The 18,202-nt window shown below is 36.2% G+C and overlaps 1 protein-coding gene across 1 annotated transcript; it reads right to left on the reverse strand.

Moving 5' to 3' along the window:
- Positions 1-189: 189 nt before the first annotated feature.
- Positions 190-6,765, reverse strand: UGP3 (UDP-glucose pyrophosphorylase 3). The gene is made up of 17 exons (XM_021949949.2): positions 5,874-6,765; positions 5,476-5,656; positions 5,238-5,387; positions 4,959-5,120; positions 4,671-4,843; positions 4,494-4,560; positions 4,199-4,365; positions 3,233-3,391; positions 2,916-3,007; positions 2,734-2,828; positions 2,528-2,605; positions 2,247-2,342; positions 1,873-1,947; positions 1,710-1,801; positions 1,447-1,609; positions 835-895; positions 190-585 (listed from the first exon to the last, which is right to left on the reverse strand). The coding sequence occupies exons 1-17, from the start codon at positions 6,542-6,544 to the stop codon at positions 473-475; spliced, it is 2,595 nt and encodes an 864-aa protein (XP_021805641.1). The 5' UTR covers positions 6,545-6,765; the 3' UTR covers positions 190-472.
- Between the last annotated feature and the right edge of the window lie 11,437 nt (positions 6,766-18,202).

The raw sequence follows: 18,202 nt of genomic DNA on the forward strand, positions 1-18,202 counted from the left end.
TATAGCGATGGTGGCATTTCCTTGAGCATTGTAGACCACTTTATTTCGCTAAGATTGGATGTAACTTAAGATCTCACGAAAATGCATTTTATGATCTAAAAAACAAAAAATAAGAGCTATATCTCTTGCCAGATTAAGCAATTCTACTCAAAAGCAATAATTGAACACATTTGTAAGCAATTCTACTCGTAAAATGAAATAATTGAATACATTTGATTGCTAAACTTCATTTTTTTTACATCAGTCTTTTGAGGAGGCCCTCAAACTTTGCTCCTCCTCGCCAATAATAAAAGAACAAAGAGATGTAATTGTACTACTATTACATAAGAAAGAAATTAGCTTGAAGATGAAAATGGTTTAACCATGTTAAACCTAACAGGCCTGAACATGCCTGAAATCATGAGAGTGACCTCGGTATCCATCTGTGAACCATGATTCACCTATGGTAAGCATGAGTACTATTTACAGTGTTTTACAACTCTACCATCTCCAACTGAATGTGTGTGCCCTTTATGCTGTATTCCCAGTACCAGCTTCCACTATCCATCATGTTCTGTTCAATAGGATCTAAACGGACCGCTAAACCTGTATAATCCATGAAATGATGGATGAATTGATCATGGTCTAGCACACATGTAAGTATGTCACAATGCATTCAGGTCAGCGTGTAAATTAGAGAGAGGGGGTCAGTTCTAACAGTTATCATCAATGTTAGGCTTGATGATAGTAAGAGTATGCTTTTTAAGGGAAATGAATTCTAGTAGGAAGTTAGATATCTTAAGTCTACAGACAAACCAACCAATTATACCATGAAAGCCTCATAACTCTACAAACCTGAATCTCCTTGTGTGATCTTCATTTTGTAGGAATTTGGAACTTCAAATATATGATTTCCCTGCATCAGTTAGTAAGCAGCAAAAGGAGCTTCTTAGATTTAACTTGGAAGATAAATTTATAACAAGCTTATAATTCAGAATAGGCCAGCTGGAGAGGTGAACTCCCAACAATTGAATGTAACCCTCCATTCACCAAAGTCATCGAGGGAAATTACAAGGTCCAAATTGGACTTAAATATTAAAAACCTGTTAAATTTAGATATTTTGAAACATTTGCCTCTTAGGGAATTCAATACAATAAAAGCAATCGCATGGGTAGATTTTATACTATAATACTAGTAACACGATATCACATCCCCAAGGCCATCTTTAGTAAAATAATTTATTTATTGAAAAAATGCTTTTTGACTGGCTCTTAATGATTTGAATATGTCTAGGACGGCAGGAACTGAAGTAGGAGTACCTCATATAATCTGTAAAAGCTGGAGGTTTTATCCTTAATTGATAGAATGAAATTTTTTAATGTTTAAAAAACCTCTGAAATTCAATATTTTCTCAACGATTTGTCCATCCTCCATGCATATCTACACTGATTGGTTGTCAATCTAACCTGTAAGATTACATCAGTTGCTTCAAATTCAGCATTTCCATGCAGTACGACCTTACATGCCTCGATGCGTTGAACATCATGCTTCCAGTATACATTGTCTCCAAAAGTCCAGTCAATTCCCTCATTCAGTACTTTGACATTCTGTAATTTACATCTTCCACACCTACGGGATGAATAGATTGGAAGTATGAGTCCAACTGTAAAACGGGTTCACCATTTCTGAACAGACTTAATAAGTAGTAGAAATTAGAGCAACATGCTACCTGTGTCCATATTGTAAAAGGGGTTCACCATTTTGATCAGTCTTAGTTGAGCCCATAACGTTGTCAGCCTCTATGATCAGGCTTCCATCAAGCTGCAATATAGGAAAAAGAATAGCTAAGGAAACAACAGTTTACCTTAATGTTCTATTTGAAAAGTACAAACCTGAACATTCCTCCAGAGAAACTCTGCAACCTCTACTTGTAACTCAGAGCCCTTGGATATTGAGCCTTCATAGAACTGATAGGCAAAGACAATTTACTGCTTAACTATTGAGTTCTTCAATATTTGAATGAAGTAAGTAAATAAATAAACAACACAGTCTTGGATGCCAAATGAAATTTCAAAATGGCCATTTGACTTTTACAGCATGTGAAAAAGAAGCAAGCATAACTCAATGCAGAGAGCATCTTAATATGGTAATTGGTAACAGAAGAAATCATAATTACAGTAGGAATGTAAATGACGATCCCCAAAGTAAAGGGAGAAAATAAGTTGAACCTTGAAAAGGCGCATTAGGAAGATTCTTGTTGACTTACTTTTTGTCTGGTGACCTCCCAAAGTGGGCCAAGAGCAGGATGCAGAAGGATAAGAAATGGTGGTCCAGAACTTAAATACTTTTCATTGCTTTCAATCTGCAGCGTAGTGTGAAGTAAAATACCATAATTGAATATAAAAAGAAAATTCATAAAAAAACTCTACAGCTTGCTAGAAGGATATATTAAATTTACCTTGAGCCAATACTTAGTGTCTAGTGATAGCTCACGTGAAGTGGAAGTAAGTTTGGCAACATTACTACAAAATATGTAAGAGGATCTACCTCAGGAAGTTCAATATCACATTGCGAAAGAAGATCATGGGCATTCCGTAGGATATCCAACAGTGAACCATCAGGAGTCTGCAATAACTCAAACATATTAACTTAGGGAGAAAAATTATCATGTCCACCAACTATGCTATGCCAAAAAGTAAACTTCATTCAGTCCAAGCTACTCCCAAAATTGGGGACAGAGAACACGTACATACTTGGTGTAAAGATTTGTCTGCAAGTCTTCTTTTCCTCTTAGCAGATGACGTGACCCTTCTTCGTTTATTAAAAACAACAAAAGTATCGAGCTTATCTGCCAACAGTTATAGAAATTGAAGTTTTTGATAAGCATAAAATGTTAATAGGAATTGGCATGCCACAATTTAAACATAAATAATACCTTCAACACCCTTATAATATCGAGATGGACATGTATTAACAAAGCTGTCAGCAATATTTTGCATCGTGCATTCAAGTCTTCCACCAGAGACACTAGCAATTGAGAAGTGATTACAGTCAGGCTAACATCATTCATGTATGCTTGCGCTACAAGTCCTGACTCTTTTTGTAGTGTATATGTACTGGTTAGCATTAATAGTCATTATAGATGAAAGAAGGTTCTTTGAGGTTATCTTTGCATGATCTGGTATCAAGTATCATTGACGCAGACAACATAGCCACTTGAGAAAACATCATTTAAAAGTTTCAAGAAAGTACCTGTGTGGTTTTCCAAAATGGTCTACAAATGTTATTGGCTTTTTAACATTCAGCACCATGCCTGGTAAGCTGTTTCCACTATTACTTGACCCAACCAACTCTGTTGAAGGCAAATCTACATATAAGATGTTTGTATTGGCGGGGAACTCTGCCTGCAACCTTGGAAATAGAAAGGATGGTTAATGTTATAGCATACTGAAAGTTTATACCGTAAAATAACAACCATGGCAGAAGAAATGAATGGCCCAAGAACTTATAAGATGAGTTCATGAACCAAGAGACAAGATCAACTTGCATAAGACAATAATCATTACAGATATTCAGTCAACAAATGTATCTCTACAGACAACATATAAAGGAACATATCCTATGTGAAACCTTTAAACCAGAACTAATCAAAGATTAATTAGAGGATGCATAAGAAGTTGCAATTAAGATAAGGGGGTCTATAATCCTAACATGTACCCCATCTTTTCCAAATGTGACTTCATAAGAAAAAAAGAACATTACTGAGTTATTTCATTTTCAGCACAAGTGGGGATAACTTGTATATCGTTGGTGCTTTTATGCAATTATCGAAGCAACTAGAGCTTCCATATTATAATTACATGAATTAAAACATTTACTATTTTGTCATGATATTTGCCAAACTTATCAAATCAAGAACCATGTATTTGTGATTTTGCCACTTATAACTGAACCCACACGACAGAAGATTTCAGAATATTTGGGAGCAATACTCTTCTTAACACTTAAAAGTATATTAGAGAATCTGGAACAATAAGCAAAATTTTGTGTCACTGAATAACAACATTGGATATCCTTAACGGGAAGAAGAAAAAAGTATTGTATTACTGGCATACTAGTAAGCATATTGGTCATATGCTAACTTCAAGCATAAAGGATATCAGATCACAGCATATCATATAAACTAGATTACAAATTTCAATTAACAGAAATGTATACCTATTATGAGAATGAGGTCCATCTGCTATCCCAAACTTGTCAAACTCTGTGTACTCGATGCACGACAAACCATATGCCCACCTTCCATCAAGATTTTTTTTCTCAATTAAAACATTAATTCCTTCTGTAGCACCCAAGTTCCTCTTACAGGAGGCAAACCCCAGTTTCTGTTCCATAAACTCAAATGAACTCCATAGCAATGCCAATTGTATACGTAGTAGGTTGCTTGATATAACTATTTAGCAGGTGCCAGAAAAGGAGGGGGGTCTAAAATAAATTTTTGAAACAAGTGTACCTTTCCATGGTGTAAACCAATCCCAGCCAGTGCCAAAAGGGTCAAATCTGTAGCCGCCACAACATTGCTGGAAAGTCACCATTATTTATGTAAATGCAGAGTTTGGCATCCAAATTATGAAAAATTTCCAACTGAAGAAGAACAATGGACTTATTAAATTTACTACTTATGACTCACCTAACTTGTCGTACAATTGCACCCTTCCGTCCATGATCATAAAACCATTTGAAAATACCTTTATCATGAGCAAGTTTCCATATCACCCCATGACCACCAGGCTTGCATACGGGTGCAAAAGGTTTCATGATTACCCACTGCCCATTCTCGACACTAACAGCTGGAACAACGGGCTGGAAATTCACAAGTAATTATCTCAGCAATAGTATTCATTGCTCAAACCACAGAAACTATTCCACCATAGAGAAGCAATAATAGCAAATATCCTCGTAGTTTCACGCATTAAACCTGTTCAAAAAGTTGGAAACTTGTTCGACCTCTTCGAAACCATTCAAGTTTTTCACAAAGAGAAGTTATGCGTTCATGGTTGTTCTTTGCAGAGCTTGTCATGATTGCGACAGGGGTGATGCATTGTTTCCCGTACATCTTGAAGTACAGGAACTCTCTAGCCTTGCAATTGAAACACACAAATGTTAGATGCATATACCTTCTGTCATCTACAAAATAATTCTAATGTTATTCTTGTCAAGTTGCAACTTGCAAGCTTGACAAACAGAGAACTTATACCTGAAGATCTCTTATAAGACCTTCCAATAAAGTCCGTCCACAATAAGGAAGCATTGCAGCAGGGAGACATTCACCTGTGCCAGGATCAACCAAACCAAGCCTATCCGCGGAGCCTCCCAAGGGATAGATTTCACCTAGGTCTGGCAAACCCTAAAATGGATAAGATCTTTTAGTTCTAGACAACCTGTGTTGCATTATCATCCTTCACGTTGAATGAACAGTACAGCCTGGCGCTAACCTGAATTCCCCATAAAGCAGCTTGGGATGCATATTCTGGATTTTGAGAAAGATCAAGTCCACTAGGAGCGTGAATTTCCAAAAACTGGCATTCCATGTGCTCTTGTATGCTCTTTGACCAGTTTGTAGTCTGCATTTCAACACTTGATTGGGCTAGAAGCTCCAATACTGCTATCTGATATCTGCACCAAGTATGTAATTAGATGCATCTCAAATCTGTACAAGGTAACAATATACATCCTAATTCAAAACCACTTATAGAAGTAAATTTATCAATGTAAACAAAGGTAGATGCAGCAGATTATTTAACAATAGAAAAACTACACTCAAGACTAAATCATGAAATCATTATACTTAAAGTTAACAGATGATAATAAAATAAATAAATAATTAACTGACCCTATAATTCCACCAATGCAGTTATAGAACTGTTCAATTTCTCCCAAATTCTTTAAGAGCTTCTTCAAGTCCATAATATCTTCATCATTCAAAGCCACGCCACCAATCTTCTCCCCCGAACCCTCGCCATTCACATCCAATTTCTCAATCATTGAGACGAGCGCATAAAGCGCGCTCTTCACCGAGCTCCTCACCGATTCCATCTCGCTCTGAACGAACTCAAAACCCCAACCGAGCACGTGCTCTTGCCCGGCGGCAACCAAGCACTTGAACAAAAACAACTCGTAAGTAGTCAAATTGAGAGAAGCTAAAACCGTAGAGAAGCCATTGTTGCTTGAATTGAAGAACCGCTTCACTCTGGGATCGCCCTCGATCACACTGAGCTTGGCGCGGAGGGAATCGGAGTCGGCGAGCCTGGAACGGAGCCTCTTGAGGCGCGAGAGCTCTTGGTGAAAATCAAAATCGGGAGCTGACGGCGCGTACTCTACTGGCACGGTGGTTACGCGCGCAATACAACAAGAAGGCGAGCACGATAAAGAAGAAGGAGAAAGTGAGAGTGGGTGTTTGGTGAGGCGGAGAGAGCTGAGAGAGCTGAAATGAGAGTTCGGAGTTTTGAAGGTGAAGAGCAAGTGTGTGTTGTTCTGGTTAAGTATTGGAGTTGTGCGCGGCATTGTTTTCAGAGAGAATGGTAGGCTTTGAAAATGATGATGAAGAAGAAGGAGACAAAGAGGTTTTGTAAATGGAGGAAAAAACGAAGAAGAGAAAAGGGAGGGAAGGATAAGAAGGAGATGCTGAAGGAATATACGGAGGTTGAAGAGAGCGCGAGAGAGAGGGAGGAGAGAGGAACTATTTCCTTCCAAAACGTCCAACGGTGGACTCGCGGAGAGTGTAGATGTTGATGACGTGTCCTAATTCTCATCTCCTCCTGCTATTATTCGGATAGGGTTAATTACTGTAGACGTCCTTGAATTATGGCCCCAGTTGCAATTGGGTCCGTGAACTAAATTTCGTGGCAATTTGGTCCTTTAATTAGACAATAAGTTGCAATTAGGTCCTGCCGTCCAACTCTGTCAATTTGTCCGTCAAAATGAGGGGTAAAAGCATCCTTTCAAGTTTGAATAACAAAACCCAAATCCCAAACTTAAAAATAAATAATTTTTAATTTTAACCGAATAACAAAAAATTCAAAAAAATAAAAACTAGAACAAGAATAGTGGAACCAAACCTAGAAGAAGGCAACCCCCATCTCATCTTCCCCCATCCCGACCTCCCCTTCCCCATACTCACTTAGGGCAGTTCCAGCAGCCCCCTAGGCAAGGGCGGGGGGGGGGGGCCTAGGGCAAGGGCGGCAGGGGGGGGGGGGTTAAAACGCCAAAACCCATTTCCAGCAACAAAGTCCAGCCCGGGCAACTACTGGGGTCCACCTGCCTGGGCTGGCCCGAAGGCAGAAACAGCCCGAGTGCTGGCCCGAAGGCTGCTGACGTCATCTGCTACAGTAATGCTACAGTGCTCCGCTACAGTGCCGCCAACAGCTCTCTGCCAAGTGTCGCATTCTGGGCTCTCCGATCAGAATTTTTCCTCCAATCCAACGGCAGCCAATTTTTGTGCAATAAAAAAAAGAAAAAAAATCGAATTTTTTTGAAAAAAATACCCAAAAAATATGTAATTTTTTTCTATACCCAAAAAATCGAATTTTTTTTTAAAAAAATACCCAAAACTCTTCACTTTCAACACCAAATCCTCATACATTTTCTTCTACTTCTACTATTATTCACTTTTTACTCAAGTATTGACAAGTACGAACCCAAAAATTTTATCCAGAAATATTGTCCAAATTTATTGTTTAGGTAAACAAATTTGTGAAAAAAACAAAAAATTGAATAGTACTTGCCCTTTGCCCGGGCAACTGTTGGAAGTGCAACTTACTTTTTGCAAGGGCAGACACTATTCATGTGAATAGTGTCAGCCTTAGCCCCCCCTTGCCATGGCAAGGGTTTGACTGCTGGAAGTGCTCTTACGATGCTCAAAATTTTTTTTTCTGCCCTTAATCCCCACCATTAATCCTGACCAAACCACTCAGCCGTCACCAACCCTACCCCAAAACGCAGCATCTCCATCACCCCCATCCTTCTTCTTCCTCTTCCTTCTTCTTCTCTTCCACCATCCCCACCTTCGTTTCCAACACCCATTTCTCCTTCAGACCTCCACGCTCATCACACCACCCTTCAACTTCACTTCCCTCATTATCAGAGCCTCATCATCTTCCCCATTCTCAACCGACCACCTCCACAAAACCCCCAAAATCCAAAATCCGACACACCCAGATCTGCCCTGTCAACACTATGTCGTCTCTCTCTCTCTCTCTCTCTCTCCCCCCACCATATCTGAGAAAAGGAGGACCCTTCAATTGGAGAAAAACTTCCCTCTCTTAGCTGAGAAAAGCATCACAAGGCTAATTATTGAGATGGATTCAGTTTGTATTGTCAAACTTATACAGGATCATCATATTCTGGAATTACACCCTCTTGCTGCGCTCTTATCCAGCTGTTGGCAGATGATGAATCAAATTGAGAATTGCAGTATACATCACATCTACGGAGAGAATAATAGTGTCGCTGATGGTTTGGCTAACTGGAGCCATAATCTTGACCTGGGCCCGTGCTTTTTAGAGGAAGCTCCCAGTTGGACTGGGTCTAAAGTGTTGGATGACTTGCTTGGGGTCATGAGGACTCGAATGGTCTGTTGTAATTAGTTTGTTGTTTGTTTTTGTTTTTGTTCCTTGGGGTGCCTAACCCCCCTATTTCACCCAAAAAAAAACTTCCCTCTCTCTCATCCATTAATCTCTCTCTTCAATCACTCATCCACCATCATCGTCACCCAAACGCCCCTGCATTCACTCCTCTTTTTCTCTTCAATCACTCAGCCTACATAATTAATTTGTTTTTCAATTTAAAATTTTACAAAGCATTTTCACCTATGTTCTTCCTCTTCTCTCTCTCTCTCTCCCCCCATTCCTCTTGCAGTCCCGAAAAAAAAAACTATGTTCTTCTATTTATGGTGTTTCACTTCCTCTTCAGTCACTCCTTCAACACTGTTCGTACCACTTTTACAAAAATCAAAGGAGATAGTATCGTATAGTAGTGTAGCTCGGAAGTCCGAGTGTCGTATCCACAGAGAGCAGTGTAAAGAAAATAACAGAGATGAAAAAGAACAAGTGTGATTGAGAGGTAGAATTATGCAAGATTTGATTTGGAGAAAATTTAATTGATTAAAACACTAAGGCATTGGGTTTCCACTTTTAACATAAGCATGCAACTCTTAATAATTTGATCCACAAAATATTTTCCATTGTAGTTGTTCAAAATAATTAAAGCTCTTTTTAATTTCCTTTAGAAGTATTCTAAGCATAACTTGTACCATTGGCAACAAACTATCAAAAAATAATCTTCATCAAAATTCTATTAATCTTTAGTAATTCTCTTCTCTTTTAAAAGCATGAAAGTTTTTACTACACTATGGGAAAAACATGATTGAACCCATGAAATAGATTATCAAACATTCATCAATTAATTAAAAAGAAAACTACAAATTCCATTTGAACAAAAACTACAAATTCACATTAAAGCTTAAGTTTGGATCAAACTAATAAAAATTACACACTTATATTAAAAGTTTCCTCCCTAGCCCTAGCTAGGGAGTTAGTTCCCCATAATAAAATAAAACTAAAAACAGAATTTAAGACTTAGAAATATGGAGGGAAAAGAGAAAAAGCTCAAGATTGTGGAGCTTGGTGTAGTTTTACAATGCCGTAGCTCCATCTATTTATAGGAGGATGGGAGCAATATTCATGATTTTAATATGTCTTCCACTTGCCATCAAACCAATTGCCAAGTTGCTTCCTTTAATTAATTCATTGTGATGATGACTCCTTATCTAAATTCTTCAAAACTTTCTTCCACTTGAACACTTTGTCATGCATTTCCATACTTTCCTTCTTCTCATTGTCGGGTATCACTCTTGAATTTCTCCACACCACTCTCCACTTGCTTCTTTACTCCAAGCTTTTATCATTTCAAATAAGTACCCATCATTTTCAAATATATTCCTTAATCTTGGCCTAGTTCCTTGACTTTGGTTTTCACAAAGATCTTTGAGTCTTCTTATCAATTGCTCCACTTGCTCATCTATCGTATCTTCTCATAAAAACTGCAGCAACTTTCCTCAAATTGTAGCTAGATAACAACTCAAGCATCATCATTCTTCTTTGCATTCATTGGTTGCAAGTAGTCAATTTGAACTTCTCCTTCATTGTTTATTCATTCTTTCTTTATTTCTTCAATGATGGAAGCTTTGCATGCATGTCCTAGAGTATATTCATGCAATTGATTGCTTCTTCTTTTCATTTGTTTTATCTTCAATTGCATTTGCTGCTGCACAAGTTGTCTCGAGCAAATTTCCTTGGCTTTGGCTGCACATATTTCTTCTCATCCTTTACTTTCTTCTTGCAACACATTACTTACTTCTTTTCCTCAACATGCTATTGGTGGAAGACACTTAATATCTACAAACAACCACTCATTAAATATAAAAACAAAGATTGGAAAGAAACAATAAAAATACTTTAATAGATTTATATAAAACAAAAGAAAATACTAACCAATATAAATTTAAGGATAAAACTTGTATTAATTTTGTGCTCATCAAATACCCCCAAACCTATATTTTGCTAGTCCTCGAGCAAAAGAAAATAAAAACTAAGTAGAAAAGAAAACTAAGCCACTTTCGCAGGGATCTCGATTGCATTTAGCATATGCAACAAGCCTTTAAACCCCTAGGTTACCCTAGTGGACGAGTATAGTCTCGTGAGGGCTTTCAGTGATGATACCCACAAACATCGAAATGAGAGTTTAAAAATTTATGCTACAACAAAATTTGAAAATTTAAACAAATGCTTAACCATCATCAAAAGCTATTTGGATTGAAAAATTCATGAACAATTTTTAAAAGAGCAAACATGCTTCAAATTAATCCCCACATAAAGTTTTGATCACTTATAATCATTTAGTAAATTTTTCATTTGTTTCCTTTGGTGTTTAAGTGAACCAACACATTTTAGAGACAAAAGTTAATTTCAATCATAGTAACCTCATTATTTCAATCATTATCAAAATTCAGTGCAAATAACTAACCAAAGCATATATATACAATTTTTTTTTTCTTTTTTCTTTTTTCTTTTTTCTTTTTGATTGTGACTGTGCAATGTTTAGTTCCATTAAGCTTTCTAATTAACCCATGTAGCGAGATTTAGGCCAACGACTCTCAAACCAAAGGTTTTAAGGCATTAGGTGTAGAAACACCCCTAAGGGCTTATTAACTCGAGTTAAAAAGGCTACAGAACTAAACTAGTCACAAAATGTATTTACCCCAAAACTTTACCGTTTGACGCGAACACTCGCTGCTGTTTAGGCAAGAGGCCCGGTTACTAAGTAAAACTCTGGATAAATTAACATCATTATTATTATTTTATTTATTTACTTATTTGTTTTTTTACGCCAAGGTCAATCAAGAGCAATGTCTTCTAACTCTACTTAAAACAACAAAGTTAACTATAATTGATCTTTTCTTTCATTCTCACTAAAGTGTTGATGTGCATGTGAGAGTTCAAAGTATAACTCATGAATTATCCACTAAATAGAAATAAGTGAAAAAAAAAAAAAAAAAACTAAAATTATGGGTTTAAAATTTAATAATATGTTTCCAATCGTAAAAATCATTCATGAGTGTTAAATCTGATTTGATGATAGTAAGCATAAAAATCTAGAGATAACACCATTTTTATTTTTTAATTAAATTTTTTTTAATTTTTGGGTGAAATAAAATAATAAAAAAAAACAAAACAAAACTTCTAAACCTTACCCCCAAACCTAAATCAATCATTGTCCTCAATGTTGAAGAATGTAGGTATCAACAAAGTTATAACAAGAAATGAAATGGAGTAAAGCAATTAAATAAAAGAACAAAAAAGAATTAAAATTATAATTTAGTTGCAAAAATAATAAAAAATAAAAATAAAAATAAAGGAAAACAAAAATAACCAAACAAAACAGTAAACCCTAACAAACAGTTCTACGCAAACCGAAACCCAAAAGATGAAGAAGTCCAGCCCATTGGAACCTCCAAATCAATTGAAAACCCAATCCAAACGAAAGCCCAAATTTTTTTTTTTTTTTTTTTCGGAAAGAAAATAAACTAAGTTATAAAAGAAAAAGAAAAAGAAAAATAAACACATTTCCAAAATTTTAAAAATATATATATATATATATATATAGAAAAACAAAAACAAAAACTGGAAAGGGAAGGTCACGGATAAAAGAAGAAAGGGATGTGTCGGCGTGCAGAGACAGCGTTCAATAATTAAGCAGAAAACACGGAAAGTGAAAGTGAAAGTAAAAGTGAAAGTGAAAGTAAAAAACATGAAGGTAAAAGAAAAAAAATTGTCTCCCCTCTAAAAACACGCGGCTGCAAAACGTTAGGGAATCCGAGAGAAACAAACGCAGAAGCCGAAGTCTATTTAACCCGTCTCTGTGGAGTTGAGCTTGCGTCTGTGTTTCATCCTGAAAACTCAGAGTAAAACATCAATAAGCAAGAAACACAAATCACAATGGCAACCTCACCCACTTCCCTCGATGATTTGAATCTAGAGTTGGCCCTTGCGCCATCAGTGGCTCAAGTAAGTGCTCCTCCTCAATCCGTCTTCCCAAACTCCACATATCATCATGGCTCGGCCTCAAACTTTGCTGAGGCAATGCCGAGAAGAGTAGTGCTGCCAGGAGGGATGACTGTTAGGAGACTCACACCGGCAGATCATCTGTACATGACACAGAGGTCAGACAAGGCCGCGGTGGAGGAGTCTCATGATTTAACTGTTCTCCACGCAACCTCCTCCACAAATCTGGGCATAAGATTACTGGCGAGGACGCGAGAGTGCGCAGTTCTGACCGAGGAAGTAGCCTCTTTGAAGGCTCAGGTGGCGGATTTGCAAAAGCGGCTCTACTGTGCCAACCAGCAAGTAGAAGCACTGTGGAAGAGAAACAATGATCATGCAGAGCTTTTGCAGATTCTACAAATAAGAGAAAATAGAGGCAATTAGTATGATGCCTCAGGTGGCTCAATATCTGGGAAGAAACATGTGATTTTTAAATATATGTATGCATTTTCACGTCTATGTATGTAATCACATGTTTATGAAATGAATAAGTATTCGAGCCAAATTTCCGTGTGTGCAATCAAGAAGCAATCTACTTCCCAAACTTAACAACAAATTAAATACATAAACAAGTAAAAGAAAGAAAGAAAGAATTACAGTAATAAAAGCAAAGAGAAACAAGAAATTCAGAATTGCCTTAGTTGGAGATCGGGTTCCGATCTGTTTATTTATTTATTTATTATTTTTATTTTTATTTTTTTACAGTACTGAAATAGAAAGATAATACCTGGAAAATATGCGTGTCAATCCCTTTGGTATTTATCCCGTACAGAATGAAAGACAAAAATAATAAATAAATAAAATCCAAGCAAAAAGAAATAAAGACCAAAATAAAATAAAACACACAAAAAGAAAACTAAAATCTATACAAATACAAAATAAACAGTCATAAAAAAAATACAAAAATAACCACACAAAGAAATAAGCAAAAATTATATTGTTTTTTTTTTTAAAATTATTTTTTTATTTTTAACACTTTGTAAAAAATAACTTATTTTAAAAACACAAATATACAAGCAACTCACGGATGACCAGTTAAGGGCCTCAGAAAACACAGCCAGGGGATCCGGGAAGGTTGGAGGGGTCACAATGGTCCCGCTTAAAACCCAAACTTCTTAAACACCAAAGGTGTCGCCTATAGAACTCCTAGACACTGTATTGACGAAGACACTCACTGGAGTTACCAAAAGTCAGCTCATATGAAAAATCTTTTTTTTTTTTTTTTTTTTTTTTTTTTTTTTGTGTGTGGGTAATTTCTACAGCTTATGAATATCTAAAAAAACATAAATAGCACAAATAAATAATAAATACGAAACTAAAGATAGTCTGAGAATTCAATCCTGATAAACAGGATTCTCCAAGTGAATCGTGTCATCCTGCATAACAAAATTATCCAAAAATGGTTTAAGACGTTGACCATTAACTTTAAAAACATTACCATTTTTTGGATCCTCAATCTCCACTGCTCCAAAAGGAAAAACTCTTGTGACCACAAATGGACCTGTCCATCTGGAACGAAGTTTACCAGGAAAAATATGCAATCTCGAATTATATAAGAGAACTTTCTGTGATGGTTCAAAGTTTTTCCTCAAAATATTTCTATCATGAAAAACCTTCATTTTCTCTTTGTAAATTCGAGAGTTTTCGTAAGCATCATTCCTTAATTCTGCCAACTCACTCAACTGAAGCTTCCTATTTGAACTTGCATCATTTAAACCAAAATTAAACATTTTAATTGCCCAATATGCCTTATGTTCAAGTTCAACTGGTAAATGACAAGCCTTACCGTAGACAAGTCTGTAAGGTGACATCCCTAAGGGGGATTTGTATGCTGTACGGTATGCCCATAAAGCATCAATTAATCTCAAAGACCAATCTTTACGGTTAGGACTCACAGTTTTTTCCAAAATTTGTTTTATCTCCCGATTAGCAAGTTCAACTTGACCGCTTGTTTGTGGGTGATATGGGGTAGCGACTTTATGAGTGACACCATATTTTTTCATTAAAGCCTCAAAAGGTTTATTACAAAAGTGTTTTCCCCCATCACTTATAATAGCTCGAGGTGTTCCAAATCTTGCGAAAATATTTTCTTTTAAAAACCGCAAAACAGTTTTATGATCATTATGTCGACAAGGAACAGCCTCTACCCATTTAGAAACATAATCAATACCGACCAAGATATAAAGATATCCAAAAGAAATAGGGAAAGGACCCATAAAATCAATGCCCCAACAATCAAATATTTCAATTACCAAAATTGGGTTCAAAGGCATCATGTTTCTACGGGTAATTGCCCCCAACTTTTGACAACGGTCACAAGTTCGACAAAAAGAATTAGTGTCTTTAAAAAGCGTAGGCCAATAGAATCCACACTGCAAAATTTTTGCAGCGGTTTTCTTTACAGAAAAATGACCGCCACATGCTTCATTATGACAAAAAGAAATTACTGCATGGATTTCATTATCAGGTACACACCTTCTAATGATCTGATCAGGGCAATATTTAAACAGATAAGGGTCATCCCAAAAGAAATTTCGAACCTCTGTAAGAAATTTCCTCTTGTCTTGAGCAGTCCAATCAGATGGAATTTTACCTGTAGCAAGAAAATTAACAATGTTAGCAAACCAAGGTAATTCTGAAATAGCAAATAATTGCTCATCTGGAAAAGAATCATTAATTGGCAATGTTTCAATGATATCCTCAAAACTCAATCTAGACAAATGATCAGCCACTACATTTTCTACTCCCTTTTTATCTTTGATTGTGATGTCAAATTCTTGAAGTAGTAGGATCCACCTAATCAGTCGAGCTTTAGCATCTTTTTTTTCAAAAAGGTATTTTAAAGCTGCATGGTCAGTGAAAATAACAATAGGTGATCCAACTATATAAGAACGAAACTTATCCAAAGCAAATACCACAGCAAGGAGTTCTTTTTCAGTTGTAGAATAATTCATCTGAGCACTGTTCAAGGTTCTGCTTGCATAATGTATGACATGTGGCTTCTTATCCTTTCTTTGCCCCAAAACAGCTCCAACCGCGTAATCACTAGCATCACACATAATTTCAAAAGGTAAAGTCCAGTCAGGTGGTTGCATAATTGGAGCAGATGTGAGCATTTTAATTAATTTCTCAAAAGCCTTTTGACATGAATCAGACCACTCAAATTTACAATCTTTTAATAGGAGATTACACAAGGGTCTAGATATTGCACTAAAATTCTGAATAAATCTCCTATAAAAACCAGCATGACCTAAAAATGATCTGACATCTTTAACAGTTTTTGGAACTGGCAATTTTGAAATCAATTCAATTTTAGCTTTATCCACTGCAATTCCTTTAGATGAAACAATATGACCAAGAACAATTCCAGAAGAAACCATAAAATGACACTTCTCCCAATTTAAAACAAAGTTTTTCTCTTGGCATCGAACCAATACTTTTTCCAAATTACTCAAGCAATTATCAAAAGAATCACCAAAAACAGATATATCATCCATGAAAACTTCAAGAAATTGCTCAACCATATCACTGAAAATACTGATCATGCATCTTTGAAAAGTAGCTGGAGCATTACATAATCCGAAAGGCATTCTACGAAAAGCAAAAGTACCAAAAGGACATGTAAAAGTAGTTTTTTCTTGATCTTCAATGGCAATTTCAATTTGATAATAACCTGAGTATCCATCTAAGAAGCAATAAAATTCATGACCGGCTACCCTTTCTAAGATTTGATCAATAAAAGGTAAAGGGAAATGGTCTTTTCTAGTTGCAGAATTCAGCTTTCTATAATCAATGCACATACGCCAACTTGAAACCACTCTAGTAGGTATCAATTCATTTTTATCATTTTCAACCACAGTTATGCCAGATTTCTTAGGTACAACTTGAGTAGGACTTACCCATTTACTATCAGAGATGGAATAAATAATACCTGCATCTATTAATTTTAACACCTCAGTTTTAACAACATCTTTCATGATTGGGTTTAACCTACGTTGTGCCTCCCTAGAAGACTTGGCTTCATCCTCTAAAAATATTTTATGAGTACAAACAAGAGGACTAATTCCCTTAATGTCAGCAAGAGTCCAACCAATGGCAGATCTGTGAGAATTCAACACATTAAGTAACTTACCTTCTTGCAAAGAGTCAAGTTCAGAAGATATTACCACTGGAAAAGTGTTGTTGGACCCCAAGAAGGCATGTTTAAGTCCCATGGGTAAAGGCTTCAATTCTAGATTAGGAACTTCCACATTTGATGGCAATGTCTTTTCCTTTCGAGGTGGAAGCTTCTCAAACCTTGGAGTCCATTTATCAGCCTGTAAGGAATTAAACAACGAATTAAGATAAGCAATTTCTGGCTCCTCAAGTAATTCGGATTCTTTAGAATTCAATAAAAGAGTCTCAAAAGGTTCAGAAATACTAGTCTTCTCAAATTGATCCTGTACAAGAACTTCAATCAAGTTCACCACTCCACATTCATCATCTTCATAAGGTTTCCTGAAAACATTAAAAATGTTAATTTCCAATGTCATGTTACCAAAACTGAGTTTCATTATCCCACTCCTACAACTGATGTGTGCATCACATGTAGCAAGGAAGGGACGTCCTAAAATGACAGGAATTTCATTTTCAGAATGCAAAACAGGTTGTGTATCCAAAACAACAAAGTCAACAGGGTAGTAAAATTTGTCCACTTGGACCAATACATCCTCAATTACCCCTCTCGGCACTCGTACAGAACGATCAGCAAGTTGCAACTTCATTGTTGTGGGCTTCAATTCACCAAGACCTAACTGCAAATACACTGAATATGGCAACAAATTTACACTAGCCCCCAAATCAAGCAAAGCACAATTGATGTAATTTTTTCCAATTACACATGAAAGAGTGGGACTTCCTGGATCTTTGTATTTAGGAGGGACCTTATGTTGCAACAATGCACTCACATGTTCAGTCAAAAATGCAGTTTTCTTCACCTGATGCTTTCTTTTAAATGTGCACAGATCTTTTAAAAATTTAGCATAAGAAGGAATCTGTTTAATAGCATCTAACAGAGGAATATTAACTTTGACTTCTTTAAAAACATCCAAAATTTCATGATTTTGATTCAATTTCTTTGGAGGATTTAAAGCTTGGGGAAAAGGAGCAGGAAAATTATTTTCATTTAATTCACTCAATTTGGACTTGTTTAGTTCATCATTATTCTTAGATTTTTCAACTTCCTTTGGTGAAGGTGTTGTATCAATTATTTTACCACTTTTAAGAGCAATGACAGACTTAGCATGTTCAATTGAGGTTTCACACAAATTAACATTTTTTGGATTTGGTTGAGTTTGAGAAGGAAATTTCCCTTTTTCATTTATTGCAAAAGAATTTGTCAATTTAGAAATTTGGCTTTTAATTTCTTTATTTTCATCAACCATTTGACCAAACAAGGTATCATACCTTTGATTTTACTTCTGTTGTTCCTGCATAAATGCTTGAAGAGTATCGCTCAAAGATGGTCTAGCATTAAATGTATTAGTTGTAGGAAATTGATGATTGAAAGAATTTCTCTCACTTA

This window comes from Prunus avium, chromosome 2 (genome assembly GCF_965620075.1).
Source record: "Prunus avium chromosome 2, drPruAviu1.hap1.1, whole genome shotgun sequence".
NCBI lineage: Eukaryota > Viridiplantae > Streptophyta > Magnoliopsida > Rosales > Rosaceae > Prunus > Prunus avium.